The following is a 21156-nucleotide window of genomic DNA, read 5'->3' on the forward strand; positions in this document are numbered from 1 at the left end:
GTTTATAGTAACCTTAAGCGTAGTCACTGCTATTTCTAGTTAAGTTCTTGACATACATACTATATCATATACGTAGTTGTATTTGGGTTTCTTTTATTTTTGTATCTCTGGTTTTTTCAAATTTTTTTTAAAGTTCTCTAACAATAATTTCTACCAACACCGAAAAATAAATATGATATAATTGCTGTGATTATATGACAAAATAGCAAAGAATACATTTAGCCATGGCCATTTGTTTATGGTTAGTTAGTGGTAGTAGTAATATTAAGAGTCCAAATAAATGTTATTCAACGTATATCGAAACGTAAAACACATAGAAATCAAATTAGAACATATAATGTAATATATATATATATATATATAGATTTTTACTTAATATCCAGCTACTACAAATACAAATCTTGTATTTATAAAACACAATAAAGATAATATCGAAAATGATAAGAGAACCATTATGGTAAAGTGGACTGAAATAAAGGTGAGAGTTTTATTTATTATTATTTTTTTTTTTTAGCACTGAAGCTGCACTGAAATATGCCAAATAATTTTATAGAATTAATTGTGAGCACTTGAAGGAAAAGCTGAAAAATTTGTGTGGAAAAACTACGTATGCTTATGCTGCATTTTTTGTTTGTTTTTGTTTTTTGTTGTTTTTTTTTTTTTTTTTTTTTTTTTTTTATAGCTAATTATTGCATTATAGCCCATTGTGTATTATATAAGTTTAGTATATAAATATTCATTTTTTTGCTGTTTCTTTTTTCGTGTTTTGTTGTTTATCTCAAATCGTAAATCGCAAATTGAAATAAATATTACGAAATTGTTTTTATACCGGAGTTTTTGGTAATTTCCGTCTAGTTGGCGATGCTGGTGATTTGTCTGTGTTGGTTTCGGGGTCTGTTTTTATTCATTGAACAATCAATTTTTGTTTTTTAGTTTGTTGGAAAAGAAGTAACAAGAAACGAGAACAACAAATGAAAATTATGTAATTATGTTTTGCTTTCAGGGTACATCAATAATAATTATATATTATATATAGATATATATAGCTATATACAAATCCGATTACAACAGTGTTGGACAGTGGGACTAGCTACAAGAATTGCATTGGCCTTTCACTTACCCGCTATAAGTCCAAGTCCTACAGGACCGTCGCCGGAGCGCCTAGGCCCGCTCTGGCCGCCACTATTGCCGGGTGGCAGATTCTCGTCGAACAAGTCGCACATGCGAAAATCTGTTGCATGCTCCACCAGCAGCTCCACTATGTCCCCGGTGCGATCCATGATGGAGCAGACCTCCTCAAAGCTGCGATCAATTAGCGACATACCATTCCACTCGAGTATCTGTTGCATGCCATAAAACATAAAAGAAACACACATAAATCATCCTTTCAGCTATCGTTTGTCAGCATGAGTTTGCCCTAAGTGCAACTGCTGACAGTTGGCAGTTGGGAAATTTATGAATTTCCATCACACAGTTGCCCTTTCGGTCGAAGGCCTCTTGTCAAATTTGCTTATCGGTCGCTTAACATCGTGACAGCTGTCTATCTACTCAAATTTTCCCAAATGTTCTGGGCATTTGCTCAAAAAATTTGACATCATCTTTTGCCTTGTCCTCGAAATTCATTAATTATGTGAAGTTCAGTTGGAATGCGATTTTCGGGAGCCAACTCACCTTGTCGCCCTGCTGTAGGCCATTCTTCTCGGCCGGCCCGCCCGGCACCGTCCAGACAATGTAGGCAAATAGCCGCCCATCAGCTCCGGTCTTGCCACCGACGACGCGCATCCCAAAGCCTCGAGCTGCGAAGATAGAGAGCAGCAAAATTTAATAAGAAAATATGCTGACTGATTATGGGTGGCAAAAACAAAGGCACCAAAATAAGACTAAAATCAATATTAAATCTAAGAGTCCACACAGACGTAGCACGTAGCAACAAATTTGGGGCATGTGGCAAGCAATTTGTGTTGATTTCGTTTGCAGTTTGCACTGCTTGTCCAACACCCATGAGTACATTGCGTATACGCCTCGTCTGTTTGCGTGTTTGTCTGACACCCATGAGCACATTGCGTATATGCCATAGACAAAAGCACTCGAATCGGCAAACAGTTCGACTATTTACTTTTCTAGCTGACTGTCGGTCTATATGTCTGTCTGTCTGTCGGTGCGTCTGTGTCTGTGTCTGCCTGCCTCTGCACAAGTTTTGTGCTTAGTCGACTTATATTAGAAAGAGATGCTTAGTCTCAATACTATGCTTGATCCAGAGACTGATGCATGTTGGACTAACGTATAGCGAGCTGGGTTCGACTGCGTTTTATATCTGTCTGACAAACTGGAAACGAAAATTGTTTTTAGTTTTGCTTTGTGTGCCCTAAGCACACACTTTCATGGCGAAACAGCTCGTCGGGAAAAGCAGCTAGCACTGGCATCGCCACCTGTACGAATTTAGCTTGAAAATAATCATTTTCTAGTCAGCAGCTGCACTCTTCAGATTTCACAGCACGAATCCAAACGATTTAATTAATTTAATTGCAATTCCAGTTTGCTGCTGGCCGGGCACGCAGCAAGTGTGCAGCTCAGTTTCAAGTACTTATCATTGGGCGCAGAAAACTAATTTCAACAATTTGTGCACGAAAACTTACGAAAGCGGATTTCCGCCGCCCAGGCCCCGCGGCGCTGCCCTCTAACCAAGCAGCGCACAGCCCGTGGCCAGACAGTTGAACGCTTGCTGCAGACAATTGCCAAGAAAGTTAACTAGCGACTTGCTGAGAGCCAAAGAAATCTGAACGGGGCGGAAGGCGGTTTGTGGGGCAGCGGAGACATTGACAATGAATTTTAGTTCGTCCAAGGTTTTTAGTGACATTTTTGCTCTTGCACTTGTGTGTGTGTGTGTGTGTGTGTGTGCCTCTGTGTGTGCGTCTGTGGATTTCCAGCAGAATTATTCAGAGCAGGTGGCTCGCTTTTGGAAAAGTTTTCGTGCAGGAAATGCCAACAAAGTGCCGTCGCGCACCCTTAGAAGTATGCAATAAAATGTTGCGCATACGCCTCGTTGATGCTGCTGCTGCCTCTCTTGATTTGGGGCACATTGATACCCAATTAGGATAACGCGACATTTTCTCTTTGAGTGTTTTAATCAAAAGTTTTCTTTGCCTCACTTTCGTTCTTTTCGCATTCCACATTTCTCATTCTTCGGTCTCCCCTCTTCGTTAGGTCACTAAACACGGTCATAAAAACGAAATAAATAAAGCTCAAATCCTTTGCTGTCAGCGCTGTTCTGTTCCACTGACAGCACAAAAGCGAACACCGAAAAGGATGTCAAATTGCGCAGATTATTCATGAGCTGACCGGGCTGATATAAATGTACTCCATGACTGAGCAGTTTTAAGAGACGCGATTTGTTGCTGCCATTTAGAAATCATTTCAAGTGATTTATTGGCGAGCGTGAAGCATAATTGCTAGTAGGGTATCTATTAGTCGCACATACTCGGCCATTGTGACAGCTGTAAGCTATCCCTGGGCCGCACTTAACATGCACGAAATGTGCGTGCTGAGTGAATTCTCGATCTATTTTGCACAGCCTGGCATCAGTTGTGGCCATAAACGGCGTGGCATTAAAATCATGAGGCGACCCCGGAATGGCCAAGGAGCTGAGCTGAGCTGAACTGAGCTGAGCTGGGTTGAGGATGGGTTGCAGGAGCCTTACTCGCAGACGCGCTGCTTGCTACGGCTATTTTGATATCCTTTGTCTCGTTGTTTGTCCCGCTGCTGCTGCTGCTTCTCCTGCTCCTGTTTCTCCCGATGCTTCGTGTGTATGTGTCATTCATCTACGTTTTATGATACAATTTGTTGATCTTTTATTTTTATTTTCCTTTTTGTTTTCGTATTTTTATGTGGGTAGCATTAGGATTTTAATAAGCCAAACATTGAGCATTGCTGCTGGTAGCTATGGGCTTGTTTATGCCCGGCATTCACCAACTTTTTATTGTTGGGTCGCCCGCACAGTCCCCGCAGCCCCCGCAGCCGTCTCCTTTTGCCTTTCGCCCGTCGAGGTCACAAACTAATTTCGTACACGCTTAAAAAGTGATCTATGTGCGGTGGCAGTCGTCGTTGTTGCTGCTTTCAACTCAACCTGTTTGAAATTGGTTGCTGGAAACTTTGAAGCGTGTGTCCTGGCAATTGCTTGCCTGGCCGTCCTGAGTCCTGCATTTAATGTCATTAGCTGTGCAAACTTTTAGTTGCCTGGGCAAAGGACTTAATCGATGCACACCCACCCACCCACACACACACACACACTCACTCGCACGCACACACCCATAGGTGCAGCTGTGGCCCGGGCATGACTAAGCGTTTTAGTGGCTCCTATCAGCAGCCATAAAAATTGATTCTTAATTAAACTAGCACAAGCGCTGAGATGGCGCTGCAAGACAAACATTGGCCCGGTTAATAACTTGAAGACAAAACTAATAAACAAGTGCGGCGCACGTGTGCAGCCAAGTGCCGCTTTGGAGCACCTGGAACAGTTGAAACACCTGAAAGAGCTACACGACAGCCAATTGCTCGTTTATGTCAACAGCTGAAAGACGAATGGCGGCTACGGGGGTCGCTCTTAAGTAAGCCATGGCTGGAAAAGCCCAGTGCTTAAGAGCACTAAAACTATGAATGACAGCCTCGACTGCAAGCCAGGCCGAGACGAGTCCCCACTCTGGCTACCTGTTGCCCCCAAAAAACACACAGACCGAAACGAGGCAATCGCACGCAAAGCTTCAAGCCGACTCACTAAATTTTCTGTGTGTGTGCGTGTGAATGTGTATGGGTGTTTAGGTTTTACGTGATTCGCTGTAATAAATGCGTAGCTCATGAGGCTGCATAAAATTTCATTAGCCGTGTTAAGACGCCATTCTAACGCCCACTGGCGTCACATATTGCTTATGTGTGTGTGTGTGTGTGTATGTGTATGCTTGTGTATGCTTGTGTATCTATGTGTGTGGCAGTAAAATACTTTAACGAGCTGCATAATTGAAATCGCATTTGGCCATTTACAATTACATTACATTACATTCGCCATCGATTGCGTCTGTAGCACTGCACTTGATGTGATATGATGTGATGTGATGTGATGTGCTCTTCAGATTAATTAGTCGCCCATCCATTAGCAGCTAATTGCGCAACAGCGCACTCAAATGTGCAGAGCTACTTTAAAGCGGATATGACACTCGTCTATCGCAGCGCGTGCACAGTCAATATATATACATATCTCTCTCTCTCTCTCTCTCTTTCTGAAGGCAAATTGCAGCACAAGGCGGCAGCACCTGCCACAGGCATCCGACACAGCCAAAGGAATCGAGTGCGCTGTGCGTGTGCTTGCGGTTAAGCCAAGTATCTAAAGGATATGGTATATAGATATATATATAGCCTACATACACGTGTGTGTGTGTGTGTGTAAGCATGACAGCCACAACAAATGCCAGCAGTGGCGCGACAGCGCCTGGCAAGAAAATGGTTTAGCACATTAAAATTCCACTTGCTTCGTTGCATATCAAATATGCCGGGTAAGCAGCCAGGCAGCCAGGCAGGCAGTCAGCCAACAAGCCAAGCAGCCAGGAGAGCATGCCTAACTCTTGATATGAGCATGCACACACCTACACACACGCAGCCACACACACACCCACACAAATACATTTTTATCATTGCAGGCTGCGCTTATGCGTTTTTGTTGGATATTGACATTTTTTTACGATATGTAAATTGAAATTTTACCTTATAGATATACCCCATATATGTATATAAATATATTTATATGTATTTGAAAACAAGCCAGGTGCGCGTAGCCTGGCAGCTGGCAGACAGGTAGCGGCTAGTTATTTGATTGAAATTATGTGCGCTCGTGAGCAAAGGCCTGACTGTCAAACACTTTAAGCCAATTAGGCTTACTTTTCATTTGACTAATTTACCATGCTCCACTCGCAGGCAGCCAGCGTGCCTTAAAGTGAGAGGCAATCGCTTGGCTAGTTAAATAAATATGCCATGCTAGCTTCTATATATATATTTACAGTTTTATATGTATGCTGTTGAGTTGAGCTTCAATTATGTGCGACTAACTGACAAATCGATTTTCCATTCGCCTTCGGCCATATTCGCATAAGCTTTCTACTCCAACTTCTCAGCTTCTTTTGCCTGTATTTTTTTTTTATTATTAATATTTCTGCCTTCTTCTCGGCAAGTTTTTATATTTATAATGGCATTGCTGCAACTTTTCATGCTGCCATCGCATTTTTTGCCAGCCATTAGCTCATTTTAAAGGCGTCAACTAAAAGGCAGAGTTTACTTTTGTAGAGCTTAAGCTGAACCAACTCGTGCAACTGCTAATCAAGCAAACGTTTTAGATGAAACTCGCTGCATTCTAAAAGTTGTTCACTGCTCATTAAGCTTTTAATAGTTTTTATTTTATAGCCGTTCGCCGTGCCGTTCGAATGCAATATCTTTGAGTTCTAATGCGCGAGCACGTTTTTTTCTATTGATTTTTTACTCAGCTGATAATTAAAAATTCATTTGCACGGTCATTTCATGCGCATCGTTTGTCGCTGCCGTCCGCTCCGAGGAATGCAGCAAAAAATGTGCATATAATTAAAATACAGAGGCAGAGGAAGAGGCACACACACACACACACACACACACAGAGGCACAGAGACAGGCAGAGGCTCACACGCGGCACAAATGATGCCATTGGCAATGTGAGCTGACTCTCGTTATACTATATGTCAGTGGGTGGGCGGGTGTCTATAAATATGTATACTATCGGAAGCTCTGCAGCTCTGGCTGAGCCAGAGCCATCTTATGGCTGGGTCGATTATGGCAGCAGCAGTGCCAGCAGTCCTGCATGTCGATAAAGAATGCTCTCGGTTTGCTTAATCTGCTACCCGTTGGCTTCCGCTTTGGGTTTCATTAGAGTCCACAGCAGACTCCAGACTCACACACTCGTTATTCTTCATGGACAGCGCGTTGTTTGGGGATTAAAAGAGAGCCGAGAGCGGACAGGAAATGTTGGCGGTACGGTCGAGACCCTTTGGTTAGTCCCCGGTCGGCTGGTTGGTCTGTTGGTCGGTTGGCTGCACTGTCGAATTAGCATAACCAAACGTTGTAATGAGTCTTATTTACTTGGCCATTTCCGGTGTGGCCGGGACCCAGCGCTCTCTTGTCAAATCGAAAATTTGTTAAGCACACACAGAAGCACAGTCCACGCCCACACACACACACACACACCCACATGCACACACATACACGGTCACACATTGAGCTGATTGTACGTTGTGTGCTGTGGACTGTTCACAAAGCTTTACTTACTGCGATGTGCTTTGTCCGTGGGGTCTCGGCGCAGGACAATGCGACGCTTGGATGCGCATATCGGACCGGAATCAACATCGTGTATGACAATGCGTATGGCCTCGCCATCCATGGACGTTTGCCTTCGTGGCGCCTCCAAATCCTCCAAATTGGGCCCCGTAAAAGAGGCCATCGGTGGCGGTATTGCCGCCTGCAAGCCCGCCGGCAATGCGCCGCGATTCTGCAGGGCCGCTATATCCGGTCTGCAACGGAACAGCGGGACAACGGAATCATGCTTTTAGTACCAGCTGAGCCGTGGGGCTGATGTCAACTTACAGCTGTGAGCCGCGTCGTCGCATGCGTCGATCGTCGTCCACCGTCAGCACGGGGCTGCCCTTGTCCGGCGAGCTGGGCGAGTCATCGTTCTGCAGGTCCTCGGAGGGGTGCGGCATTCGGAACGAGGGGCGCCGCGAGCCGGGCAGCTGAACGGGCGGCATAATGCCACCGCCGCCATCACACGGCGAGCGCTGCAGCTGCGTGGCACCTGCCGCCGCGCCCTGCATCACACCTGGCGCAAACACATCGTAGGCCGATTTCCTGTGGGCAAGTGAGAGTTAATCGTGGAACTTTTGTTCTTTGAATACCTTGCATCTACCTGCGCGGCATGGCTGGCAGACCCAGGCCAGCGCCGTCGGCGCCCATGCCCAATGCGGGCCCGCCTCCGCCCATGCTGCCTCCCACGCCGCCTGCCTTCATGTCGTCGTCATAGCTGTGCTGGCGCGAGACCCGAGAGCCGCGCCGCGACTGCATCCGCGAGAGCGGCGCACCGAATGCGGGCTCCAGTTCGCCACCGCGCGGCGGGCTGTTCGAGCGACTGGGCGCCATGCTGCGACCGCCTTTCAGCTGCTGGAAGTACATGAATTATAGTGAGACAAAGAGATTAACTGTGCTGGGATTAACTTACGCGCTCCAGCTCCTTCAGCGATGCAGGTGAGACGTCTGAATGGCGTCGCAGCTCTGGACTGCGCGGCGGTGCCAGGGCAGCTCCATTGCTGGGCGCCAGCGTCTGTGTGCTGCTGCCCAGCTTGGCGTCCGAGTGCCGGCGCTGCAGTGCCTCCAGCACGGGCACATCCAGTGTGGAGTCCGTCGAGTCCTGCGGTATACAGACGCGCGAGGCCATCTTGCGCCGGCAAACGCTGCAGCGCCACATGTTCTGCAAAACGGGCCAATTACGTGAGAGAAAATCAGTGCAAGAATGGAAGGAAGGAAGGAAGCGGGCGACACGCGTGCACCTAATTAAATTTCATGGCTAAGCGCTGAGTTCTATTTGTGGCTGCTCGAAACAGCGGGATAATATTTATTAGTTTGCTAAAGTTGAAGAAAACCACGTTATGTTGCTCTGCGATGGCTGCTGTGGCTGCCGCTCCTGCTGCTGCTGTTGCTGCTGTTGCTGCTGCTGTTATTGCTGTTGTTTCAGAGCCTGGTTGAAAATAAATATTAATTACTTTCTGAACAAAAGTTGCAACGGTTGCTACCTTGCGAAAAAAGAAACCATCTATTTCTGTGCACGTGCTCGTGGGCGGGCGCGAAAGTGGTAGCGGGAGAGGGGGGTAGTGTGAAGCAGTTGCCATGTCCTCAATTACGAGCGGGCGCACATCCGTGCCCACCACGCCCACGTCGTCCACCACACACAGCGCTCGCTAAGCCCGAACAATGGCCGCTACATTTCCACCTGGTCGTTGATTCATTTTACCCGGCGGAAGGGTCGTATGTGTGAATGCAGCACCGGAAGTTGGCGCCATTTTAATTAAGTTGCAGCAGAGCGTACGTTCTCTATATATATGTATATGTGTGTGTGTGTGTGTGCATCAAGTGCGTCTATAATCATGGATGGTGCTGTATTGTCCTCCGGCTGCACCCCGCTCCAGCCACAGAGTCACATCCAATGCCAAAGCTGCGCTTTCGCTTTTATTGCTTTTGTTTCCCCCAGTTGGGTGCGTTATAATTACAGCTGCTGCAGCTGTATAACTGTTCGTGATCCCAGTGAGAAATCAACTGCGACTGTTGTTCTAAGGCTTGCCGCACACGCACACACACAGAAGCAAAGCACTTCAATTCAATTGCAGTTTGTTAAGCACTAATTTTATATGCATAAACAGGAAATCGATTGTAGTGGCTGCATGTGCTTAAGAGCCACAGAGAACAGCACAACAAAGCTTGAATATTGACTTATTCAATACGAGATTAGAGCGTCAAGGATGCTGAGCAGTAGCAAGTGGTCCTTGCTGGGATATTTACAGTGGAAAATGGTAAACAAGATTTTTAGATTAAGCGGAATGCTTGTCACAATTTGCATTTGCATATATTGGCAATTATTTGACTGGAATGCCTCTTCTGAATATCCAGATACACAGCACACAGAACTATGAGGATAATGATGATAATATATCTATAATTATGTGAAATATCACAATAGGCACATTTCATTCGATACGAAACGAGCAGTATTAATTTCATGCGGCGCCCCTATGGGTATGCAATGCTATCTGAATTCAGTGAGCATATCATCATCCAGTGCTGCCCCCTGCCTGAAATGGCCAGCCCTGATGACAGCGGCTGGGACCGCAGTGTGGTCAAGCCAACAGCTGGCTGGAACGTCGCATGCGTTCATTGTGCAGACGTGGGCCATAATTACGCTCCTGTGGTCATAACTACATATGCACGCATGTGTGTGTGTGTGTGTTTGTAAATGTAGCTGAGTAACAGCTCGTGTGTGTGTGTGCGTGTCTCTGTGTGTGTGTGTCTCTGTGTGTTAGTAACCGCCCACAAACATCAATTTCAATTAACCAAAGTGGCCAGTTGACGGACAAACGTTAAATTTTATGCGCTGGGCGTAGCCGGGCACTTCAGAGCTATGTGTATACATATACATATGTCGACGGCCTGTTGAAAGCCGCCAAATTATCAGAAACTCAAGATAAATGCTGCAGTCCCGTTGCCATTGCCGTTGCTGATTCAACAGATATGCGACTCTCTGTAGATGTCTCGTCAACTTGTTATTGTTGGCCTGTCAATGGACATGATGTGTGGCATTGATATATGTGAACTGGCTCTGATTGAACAGTTCGAGCATGGCAGGCGGCGGGCTGGTTAGTTGTGGGCGTGGCCGCACCACTGGGCAGGCAACAGGCCAGTTGCAAGTGCGGCCAGTGCCGGCAGCTGTCGACTAATCTCGTTAATCTGGCTTTTATCTTGTAAATGCCACGAGGCGGAGCGAAGGCAACGACGGACTGTTGATGGTGGTGCTGGTGGTGTTGGTGGAGCGACCCTGACTGTAATCTAATTTGTGTGCAGGCAGCGGTTAATGTATGCCAATGCCACGCCTTTGTTGGCACGCCCTCGCAATCATTGTCACAGCCAGCAGCGCTTTAGTTTTTGCTATGGCAAACGGGAGCTCCAGCGAGGCACTCACACAGACACACACACACATATACACAAACTCAAAGAGCTATTGTTTTTCTTATTAATTAAGCGCCGCGGGATAATGTGTTTATTTTCGCCACGCCCACCAATGGACATTGCCTAGTGGCATGGAAACGTGTTGTTCATGTTTGCGCTGCAGTTGTCCACAGCTCCACCTCGATGGCTGGCAACAACAACTACAACAACAACAGTAACAATCAACACTTACCGCATCCTCGTGCTCATCCAGCTTGCTGTAGCTGGCGCAATCCTCGCACACGCGCTGCTGGCACTCGAAGCACGTCTTGTGGTAGTCGTCCGGCTTGAAGGACTTGAGGCACACCCGACACGCGCCCGCTCGGCGTCCGGGCTCCTGTTTGGCCGCGGCGCCACCACCGCCGCCACCCGTGCTGTTATTGTTGTTGTTCAGATTGCTGCTGGCCTCCTGCTGCTGCTGTTGTTGCTGCTGCTGCTGCTGATGCTGCTGCTGATAGCTGGGTGAGCCGTAGATGCCGCTGGTGTCCGTATCCGTTGGCACCAGCGACGGGCGTGGCGACATTTTATTAACTGCAACGGAAAAAAAAAGAAAAAACAACAAAAAAATTAAAGCTCAATGAAAGAACCACAAATGCAGTCAAGTCTCGCCCTCGTCCTCCCCTGGGCGTGGTCAGCGCCCTAGTAATTGACTTGTTGCTGGGCAAAATGTGACCTGATTTCATAATTAATTCATTTGCAAATTGCTAACGTGACAGCCGACAATGACGCCGACGACGCCGACGACGCCGACGACGCCGACGACGACGGCGACGACGACGGCGACGACGACGGCGACGGCGATAAATAATATAAATGACTGCGATTAGCGATAGTCAAAACGGAAATTGCCGACAACGCAGCGACAAGTGGGCGTGTCGCCGAATCGTCAATTAGCTAGGCCACACAATGTCGAACGTCGGAAGCGAAAGCAGCTCAAAGTGAACCCACTGAAGGAATGATTAATATAAGCAGAAATGTGAGTTTAGCTGAAAACATTATATATTTATCATATTAATATTAAATATAATTTTGCAGAATTCTTTTTTTAAAGGTTTCGAAAGGTTGGGATGGAAAAGGTTGCTCTTGCATTAGTTACAGTCGAAAGGTAAGCACAGAGATGGTTTTCTTTTGCACATTGCGTATACGCACAGTTGCACGTGTAACAATTTCTTTCTTTTTTACCTGCGGCACGTAAGCATGACATTGAAATGGAACTAGTGAAACAATGCTGGGCAGCAAGGCAAAATGAACATTTTCAAGTACACTTTACATTATTAAATTGCGTATCGGCAGGCTGAAGTGCTGCCAGCATATGTAGCTATTTGAAATAGTTTTTTTGAGTGCAGCTGGAGTGCTGGTCAGTTCGCTAATAAAATGTTGCTAACAAGTGCACATTAAGTACGCTCAATTATGTGGCGGTTCGAGGTCAAAAATATTTACACAAATTATGCACACAAATAGCAGGAGGAGCAGCAGCCCAAGTACTTGACACTGTGGATTTGTCTCGTGGGGAGACTCGGTGAGCCGCTGCCCAGTGGAGCAGAGTTGGTTAAATAAACATCATAAAATAACATTTCATTTCGATCTAATAAATCTGCTGTGGCCGCAATAAAAGCCAGAAGCCATCGCACAGTCAACTAAAATGCAATAAAAGCAAGAATAAACTGTTTCATTTTATTTTCATTTTCATTTTCATTTTTTCCCCCACTCGTATTGACGAAACACAAATACTCTGCCGCAGAACAAACAGAAAATGTGATAATCGCATCTTAGCCACACTCAATTGGCGTGTGATTGCGAGAGGGAAAATATATATGCTGTACGAGTTTATATACGATTATCGAATGGGTCTCAGCCTCTTCAGAGCGTCTCATATTTCGTGACATCGACTGAGCATCCGCCGCAGCAAGGGTATATTGACACAAAAGTCAACATGCTGCCATGTGCGGTTGCTGTTGCTGCTGCTGCTAGACGTTTATTGACATTGGATTTGTGCTGTGGACACTAGTAAAAAAAAGTAATACAGTACAACTCTCGTTGTTTATGTCTGTCATAACAATGACTATGATAATGGCAATGCCAATGCCAATGCCAATGACTGCTTAATGCACTTGACTGTTGCGACGCCGACGGCGACCCTTGCATAATTCAATTTGCACAGCGAGCGCATAAAGATTCGTTCAGATTAAGCGCCGTGAGCTAATAGGAAAAACTCAGCGCAGCGAGGCAGGCAGGGGGCGTGGTTGTTGTTTTGGGGTTGTGCTAGCTTAGCGCATCTCCTGTTTCGGCTCATTGTTAAAAGTTGCGTGCACTCTGAGCGCTTACTTAGCTTTGGCCTTTTGTCTGCGCTCACGCTGCGTATACGTTGTATTTTTGCAGGCAACCGTCAGCTGGCGCTTGGCCCTGCAAGGGCAAAGTTTTGTGCAAAGTTGAGCGAGCAGCTTTATGAGCACTTGAATAAAAATTCATGCCATAAATTCGCATGCACTTATGGACCCGAATGCCAATGCCCCAAACCTCAATCACAAACTTGGCTGAACTCACCTTTATCTGTCACGGTTAGCAGCGACGAGGAGAGCGTTGCCTTCATTTTGTTCAAGGCGCCCGTGTTCGAGGCGCCGCCGCCCGAATCTGTTGCATGCGTATGCCCCTGGTTCGCCTGCTCGTCGGTGGCCACCATCTGTGCGAGAGAGAAAAGAGAAGAATCGAATGTGGATGAGAGTTATAAATATTAATGGCATATTGAGCTTAAAGTTTCATTTGCGGCAGCTACAAAACATTTATAGGTGGGCATTGAGTCTTTAGAGTTTCAAATGCGATTTCTGCTTGTTGAAATTGAATTGAAACTGAATTCCGGAACGGCTTTATGGCCGTTTTCTTAACGGCACGCCAGCTGTTGCTCGGCTCTGGCAATGTATTTGTTAATTTTATTTGAATTTTCTTTTCACTTTTCATGCTGCTGCCTGCTGCCTCCTGCTCCTCTGCCTCTGCGCATATTTTTATAACGTCTTGCCAGCTCATGCTCATTTCGAGCATCGTCATTGTGCGAAGCACCGAAAACGCACGCAGGTGAAAAGAACGCGTTGCGTTTTATTTGATTTTGGGATTTTTTTCTTTTTTTTTTTTTAGGGCTTTGTTTCTCTCTTTGTTACCTGCTGCTGGACCGGCTGCGGCTCAGGCGCAACAAATTGCCAAGAAATCGTAAAATGCGGCAAGCAATTTTTGTTTAAACTACGAAAAGTGCGCCCAGGCGAGCGGCTTTCAAAAATTGCCGTCATTCTTTTTAATGCACACACACACACACACACACACACATACATACAGCCATACAGTAAACAGAGTGCGACAGAGACAGAGAGACAAAGGCAGAGTAACACTAAAATTGACAACAACAACAACAATGGCTGACTGGCTGGCATGCTGACTGGTAAAGCGACCAACTGAGCTGCCCCTCCACCCCACTCCACTCCGCTGTAACATAAGTGCTCTGCGTTGTCAGCATTTTATGAAGTGGAAATTTTCTATTTGCCAAAGCGATGGCGGCGTCGAAACCGGAACAAACAGCCGCCTATGTTGGGCTATATACAAACCATCCCATACACACACATACTCATACACTATCTCCCTCCCTGTCTCGCTCACTGAGACTAGACGCAAATTACGCTAAGTGCTTTTGGCTGCATCGTTTTTGGTTGCCTACCTTTCGGCGGGGCAGCACTCGCCGCTGTCCTCATGCTCAAACTAAGCGCTGCCTAGTGTCAGATTATGGTCGCTTTGTGCTCAGCTTGCGCTACATATTTGATGATGTCATTTCGAAGCCGGCCTCAAGGTAATATTCATGTTGCTGCGGATTTATGTATATGTTTTCAGCAGACTAGCAGCTAGCTGCAAACTATATGTAAGTATCTTTGGCCAGGCGCTACGCCTTTGCTCTGGCACGCCTCTTAATTTATGTGCGGGTGAACTGTGGCGGTGCCTTGAGCTGGTGCTTAGCACGTGTAATTATTGCCGTGTTAATTTCGTCATTTATTATGAGCTCTCTTCTTTTTTTCTTGTGCCCTGTCTCGAGCTAGTTTCTTATTTAGTGCCAAAAATTATGGGCTGCCACACAGACATTTAAGAGCTGCTGATGCTGATGCTGATGCTGATGCTGCTGCTGCTGCTGCTGCTGCTGCTGCGGCCAAGGACCGCCGTAAGCCACACAAAGCCATATGTACGTCCTTTATGGCCGTAAAGTACGCTACATAAAATGCAAGTCAATATGTAATAAGAGCAGCGCGAGAGACGGGGCTGGCGCAGCATCAGCAGCTTTTCGCGTTGTGATTGAAAGCGCACGAATTGCAGCTGACTGAACATGAAAATCAATAAAAAGCATAACATAGCAGCCATTCACAACGACTCTGCCATACGCTAACAAATTGAGCCTGATTTACAACAGCGAAGGCTGTCAGGCTGATTGGCATTACGCTCACATAAATAAGCATGTTTCCATGGATGAATATGCTAATGCATGGCATGCTTTTGGGGCATGCCAGCATGAAGGTAAAATAAATAACAGAGCCAAATTGTAAACATCAGAGCGGTTCACTAATGTGCTTATGTCTATGTATATGTGTGTGTGTATGTGTGTGTGTGCGTGCTTGTTGCAGCGAAAGGCCACAAACAACTGTCAGCCGCAAGATGCAGGCAGCTAGTTACATTATGGTCTGGCATGCTGTGTGTGTATGTGTGTGTGTGTGTAAAGTTCAGGAAAACTATTAAGAAAATTACAGCACATAATTTACAACAGACGCTTGCTTGCTTGTATTTAAGCTTCTTTTACTCTTTTAATCTCTTTTCAGCTCCAGCTCCTTTTTCTCTCCCTCCCTCTCTGTCTCTCTCTACACCACAATTACGCCCCGCTGATTGCCTTTGAAGTGTGTTTGCTGCTTTTTTTTAAAGCTTCTTTCCTGATCCTGCACAAAAAATTGTGTGCGAATTTTGCTGGGCATTTAAATGGGTAAACAAATAGCTGAAGTTGGGGCAATCCTTTCACTCTGGCTCTCTGCTTGTTTTGACAGGATGTGCTGACAGTGAGATTGCTTAACTGTCACCAGCACATCATATTTTCTTGAGTCGGGTGGTTTTTGGGCTTTGATTTTGTGCTTCATTTGGTCTAATCAAAGTTTTAGATGGCCGGCCACCTAAAGAAACATTTTTCCAAGCGCAACCAGGCAACTTCGCTTGACATTCGCTTGTTTCAGTTTACTTTTACTTAAAATTTTTTTGTTTTTGCTTTTTGCTCCTTTGCTGCTTTTCTTAAAAGTTTTCCCAGGAATTTGGGGCTAAATTATTTTGAATGGAATTTACACTTTTATTTTGGTTCAGTTTCTTGGCTTTTTTCCCTTTCTCTCGTTGCTCTCTCCTGCTTTCATCCTCGCCTTGGCATAACCTTTCTGTGTGTGTGTTTGCGTAGTATTATTGTTAGCCGAGCTTATGTCTAATTTTATTCCTTAGAAATGGGAAACGCCACACCCGACGGCAGGTGTTTGGCCAGAATTGAATCGCTTTGATTGCAGCCCCTTTTATTTTTTTACTTTATTCATGTATTTTTGATATTTTTCAGCTCGTCCTCTAGGTAGCACGCGGCAAAATGGAGTGAAATACGCAGTCAAGCGCTCAAACCATTTACCGGACTTTTTAATTAAAAAGTTTTGTTTGTATATTGCTTTTATTTGGATTCGACACGTTTCCCTTTCTGCGTCACGATTTAGCACTGTTTGCCATCCTCGATCGCTGTTTGAAAAAAGGCTTAAAATCATTGGCGCTGATATCGCCGATATGCCTTTAAATGTATACAGCCGGGCGGGTCATTTCAATTTCATTCGCAATTCATTTGTTTTTGCTGCATTTCAAACGGAAAACGCTCATTAAACTTTCAGTGCGAATAAAAAAGGAAAGAAGGAAATATAATTAAAAAATCAATACGGCTTGCGAGTATGAAAAAGAAATTAAGGCATAAATTACGTTAGCAACTGTCAATGACAATAACAATGCGGATAACGTGACCAATTGCGCAACGGAGAGCTGTCTTAATGATGGCTTATGGAGGTGAATGAGGGATTTACGGTCGAGTGCTTGAGCGCGGCTGTTTGTTCTCAAAATATTGTTTCTTTGTCAGCGGATCTCTTTATAATTGGCATCATCGTTAAATGGGATTAACCGAAAGGAAAGCAACTGCAAGTGGAAGTTCTCTTTAATTTGCGCTTGCACTTACCTTCTTCATGAACGTCATCACATTTGTGGGCAACATTTTGTCGGAGCTTCGCGTTGCTACTTAAATTGCAATTAATCACGCATACGTCGCGTTGGCCGCTCGTGGTCGTGGCTGCTCCAATTTATGCTGTTGCGGCTTTTGTTTTGTTTCGCTTCGCCTGTGTCCGTCTACGTGTTCGTGTCTGTGTCTGTATCTGTGTGCGTTTCGGTTTCGTTTGTTTTGCACTCTTAAGCGGCTTTAAGTCATTTTTGTTTGGATTGCATTGTTGATGCCGATGCTGTTGCTGCTGTTGCTGCTGTTGCTGTTGCTGCTGTTGCTGTTGCTGCTGCTGTCCATTGTGTGCCCGCTTCAATTTGATTGAATACAAATGGCCATTTGTCATGCGGCATGTAAATAGCCATTGACATTGTATAACGAAATCGTCCTTATAGCATATGCAACACGGTCGCACGAACTACATGTTGCACATCAGCCTCGCGTGATTGATTTGTAGGCTGCGAAGCGCTTACCGTCAGATGGCTAGAAAAGGTTTTTGGGGCCGCTCGCTCGCCTTTAATTAACACCGGGTGCAATTTACAGCGCCTGCAAATGAGTACAAGAAGTGGAAAGGGGTTATAATTAGTCACTGAGTCTAGGCTGGAAAATTGCCGGAGTTGCTATAAGTGCACATCATAGCCAAATCCCCGTTGGGCTTACACCGTACTTAACTTTTTGGACCGCTATAATTTTGCCAGCGATAAGCATCAACAGCGTTTGGGCTGATCCTTCACACACACACGCACACCCTCTCAAACTCACACACACACCCTCACACACTTGACGGGGCGCTGAAAAGTCGATAGGCAAAAGTTTATAAGGCGGAAAATAATGTGTCGCGCTGCATGCAAAGTGCTTCAGGGCTTTGTGAGTTGTGAATTGTGGGCTATGGACTGTGGGCGTGGCAGCGACGCGATAAACTGACCATTATAATGACGGCGGCTATAGCTTACAACTAGGTTAGGCAGTTCGCTTGAAGTTGCGTGCAAAAATAAACTTGCGAACAAAAGCGAAAGCAAAAACGTGAGCAAAAAGAAATTGAAATTGTATATTTTCTTTTGCTAGCTTACAGCTTAAGGAATTTCTTCGAGTACCTTACAAAAAAATCATGCCCGAATATGTAGTATATGTCGCATAGCATTCAGCATCGGCTAGACCTCTCTTGTTTTACTTACTTCTCACCTGGCACTTTGAGAGTCCTCCTACGCATTTGTGTGCTCAAGCCGGCAACTTTAAGTTCTGTCAATTGTTTTGCTTATGTCAGTCATTGTCGTCAGCTGGAGCAAATCCTTCGTGTGCTCGTAAGCTCCACAGAGCCATTCACAACCCTGGTGCTTTGTACAGCTTACGGAGCATTCAGAGCAAAGCTGTTTGCTCTTTCTTTTCTTGCCGGCTCTTAACTAAGAAATAGTTGCCGCACTTAGCAGCAGATAGCAGACAGTTTTCTCCCCCTTGCTATACCCTGTAGAGATTAAATCGACTGGACCTGAACTGCAGAATTGAAGAAAATGAATCTATGCTGTGGAATGCATTGAGTCGCTCAAGCTTCGATCTATTTCTGCTGAATTGATTACAATCTCAGCCATTTGCTTTTCGTATTTCTACCCAGTTACAAAGTATCTGCTGGCCAACTACATTCGTTTGCGGATTTCATTCTGTGCTCTGTGCTCGGGCTTTGGCTTTGGCTTGGCTGCAGCATTATTAAATCAAATGACCCACATAGCAATTGAATCGCTCGATTTGCAGTCAATATACGATCTGTGCGAGCGCTTGCAACATTTGCAATTCCCACATCGAGTGCCTGGCTACAAAAATTAAAGACACTGCTCAACTATTTGGCATGGTCCGAAAGTTTTAGCAACTTTGCGTAAAAAGAAATTGGCAAAAGAAATTTCATTTGAATGCATTGTTCATTGTTGGGTTATTTCTATCGTTTGGGTTGCTTTTGCCATTTGTGTGCACATTACAAAAGTTCATAAAAAGCCATCGAAGCGCAGTTCGGAAAGTTTGCAGCCAACTGGAGGGCAGAGCCAAAGTCAGAGACGAAACTCGGAGATTCGTAGCAAATGGTTTGAGCATGACATGGAAAATGTTTACGCTAAATGAAATTTTTGACTTGCTAAATGAGTTGAATTCGCTCAACTTTATAAATGGCATTCGCAGGGGCAAAAAGAAAAAAGAACTGAGTCAGGAAAATTAGTTGGAGCTCGAAGCTGTCAACATGCCAGCAACAGGATGGAGCTGCTTGCCGCGCCAAAGAGGACGGCCAAGATAAATACAAATCAGGGCACGCTGCAATATGCGAGGCTCGGACGATATTCGTAGGGAGCTGCGCCCCCAGATTGTGTGTATGCAAAGCAAACTGTTACAAGCTGCAAGTGTTGGTTGGTCACGCCCATCCCAAGAGGATGTTTAAGAAGGCGGCGCCTCGTCTGGCTGCGCAGTGCTGCTTACACAAGCTAAGCGCGCCAGGATGTGCTCATAAATTGCAACTTTGGCTGCTGCTGCTGGTGCTGGTTTTACTGTTTGCTGTAGGCAACAAGCATGAAATCACATGAGCACACACACACCCACACACAGACACGCATAGAGGATGTCTGGCAAAGTTCCAGATGGTATGGTTGGCACATAGTTAATTAGCGCGAAATTGGCCAAACCGAGCCAGAGGCAGTTCGGGCCGAAGGCCTCGAGCCCCGCACAGTCAGCGTCATCGTCATCCTCGGCGCCGTCGGGTTTCGTCCTTTGCATGCTAATCGGTAACTGATCAGGATAGCCAATAATGTGAAAGGTCAAAATGTATGTGGCAATAATGCGTGCATTAGGCAAAATCAAACAAGATTTATCACACACGCCAAGCGACGAAGGACACAGGCCCCGAATTGTCACGCACAGGCGAGCCAAATCGAAATTGAAACGTTCGATAAATAAATACAAGCTAACAGGTTTTTTTTCTTTTTGTTGTCGTCACTGTTGCTGCTGCTGTTGTTGTTGTTGTGCGTGCCACACGTCAGTGGAGTGTGGAGAGTGTATTGTAATTCAGAATTCCGGAACGTGCATGGGACACAAATTAACTGTTAAGCAGCATGCCATAATAAATGGCCAGCAAGTCAAGTCCAGATGAAACTGTGTCGCCCCAAATGAAGCATGAAGCGAAACTCAAATGGACCAGGAAAGCACAGCAGCCAGCAGCTCAACTCAACTGGAGACGAACGGCAACAGTAGCTCCTCAAATTGCAGTTGAAAAATCGCAGTGCACTTCATAAATAAAGTGGACGGCGGCAGGGCGCAGGCGAGTCAGGGCGAGGGAGGGGACCACAGCTTCATGAATGCCATGAATGAAGCGCTGTCAACAATGGCAAGCAACTAGTCTGGACTGCGTACAAAATTGAGTTGCCCCCCGAAGCATGAGGCGGCAGAGGGGGGATTGCAAATGCAACTAGTTGCCTGCACTGCTGCGTGGACGCTGTTGAGGTTGTGACTTTGGCCAGCAACGGGATAAGATAAATGTTACATTTGCACCACATCCGGGTCGAGTTTTATGAGCAGTGGCCACGCTCAGCTGGGAGCCAGGAGCTGCTGCTGCGCTGCAGTAAATCAAATAATCTGACAATTGTAAGCTGATCAACTCAAATTAGCCGATAAATAAAATCTTGATTGAAAAGCCAATACGAATTATGACTGTGACTAAACAAACATGAAATTCGTATTGGATTTAACAGTAGTAGAATGATACAACGCATTGAGCAGTGCTGACCTTCGCTATAAAAACACTCTCTAATTCGATTAATTAGACAACTTGTCAGACTGATTTGGGTATCGACTGACTCATTGAAAGCAGTGCGTTACAAGACGAGCCATTTCACATCTTTCAATAGCCTCTTCATGGCTCAAAGGGCAGAGGGCCAAATAGGCCACAATAGAAATCAGTATGATAGAAATGTTATTCTTTTTAGATTGCCTTTTATGCTAATGTCATTAGAGCTTAACGAAAAAAGGTATAGAAAATGCGAAAAGGGAAATACTTGATTCCCAGCCCAACCCAAACCGAAGGG

At 45.5% G+C, this 21156-nt stretch overlaps 1 protein-coding gene across 3 annotated transcripts in view; it reads right to left on the reverse strand.

Annotated features, from left to right (window-relative positions):
* Fife (regulating synaptic membrane exocytosis protein fife) overlaps positions 1–21156 on the reverse strand; it is a 56431-nt gene that overhangs the window by 17596 nt on the left and 17679 nt on the right. For 2 of the 3 annotated variants that reach the window (XM_089467733.1, XM_089467734.1), the window contains 10 exons: positions 17069–17650; positions 13357–13492; positions 11006–11343; positions 8279–8527; positions 7970–8220; positions 7651–7911; positions 7336–7577; positions 1672–1796; positions 1121–1340; positions 830–894 (listed from right to left, as the gene is read on the reverse strand). In XM_089467733.1, the coding sequence (XP_089323859.1) occupies positions 830–894; positions 1121–1340; positions 1672–1796; positions 7336–7577; positions 7651–7911; positions 7970–8220; positions 8279–8527; positions 11006–11343; positions 13357–13492; positions 17069–17104 (1923 nt within the window). In that variant the 5' untranslated portion in view covers positions 17105–17650. The remainder of the gene's footprint in view (positions 1–829; positions 895–1120; positions 1341–1671; positions 1797–7335; positions 7578–7650; positions 7912–7969; positions 8221–8278; positions 8528–11005; positions 11344–13356; positions 13493–17068; positions 17651–21156) is intronic. The other variant, XM_089467735.1, reaches the window with a different exon arrangement.

Source organism: Drosophila arizonae, chromosome 4, assembly GCF_054131065.1.
Source record: "Drosophila arizonae isolate 15081-1271.41 chromosome 4, UAZ_ARI_1.0, whole genome shotgun sequence".
NCBI lineage: Eukaryota > Metazoa > Arthropoda > Insecta > Diptera > Drosophilidae > Drosophila > Drosophila arizonae.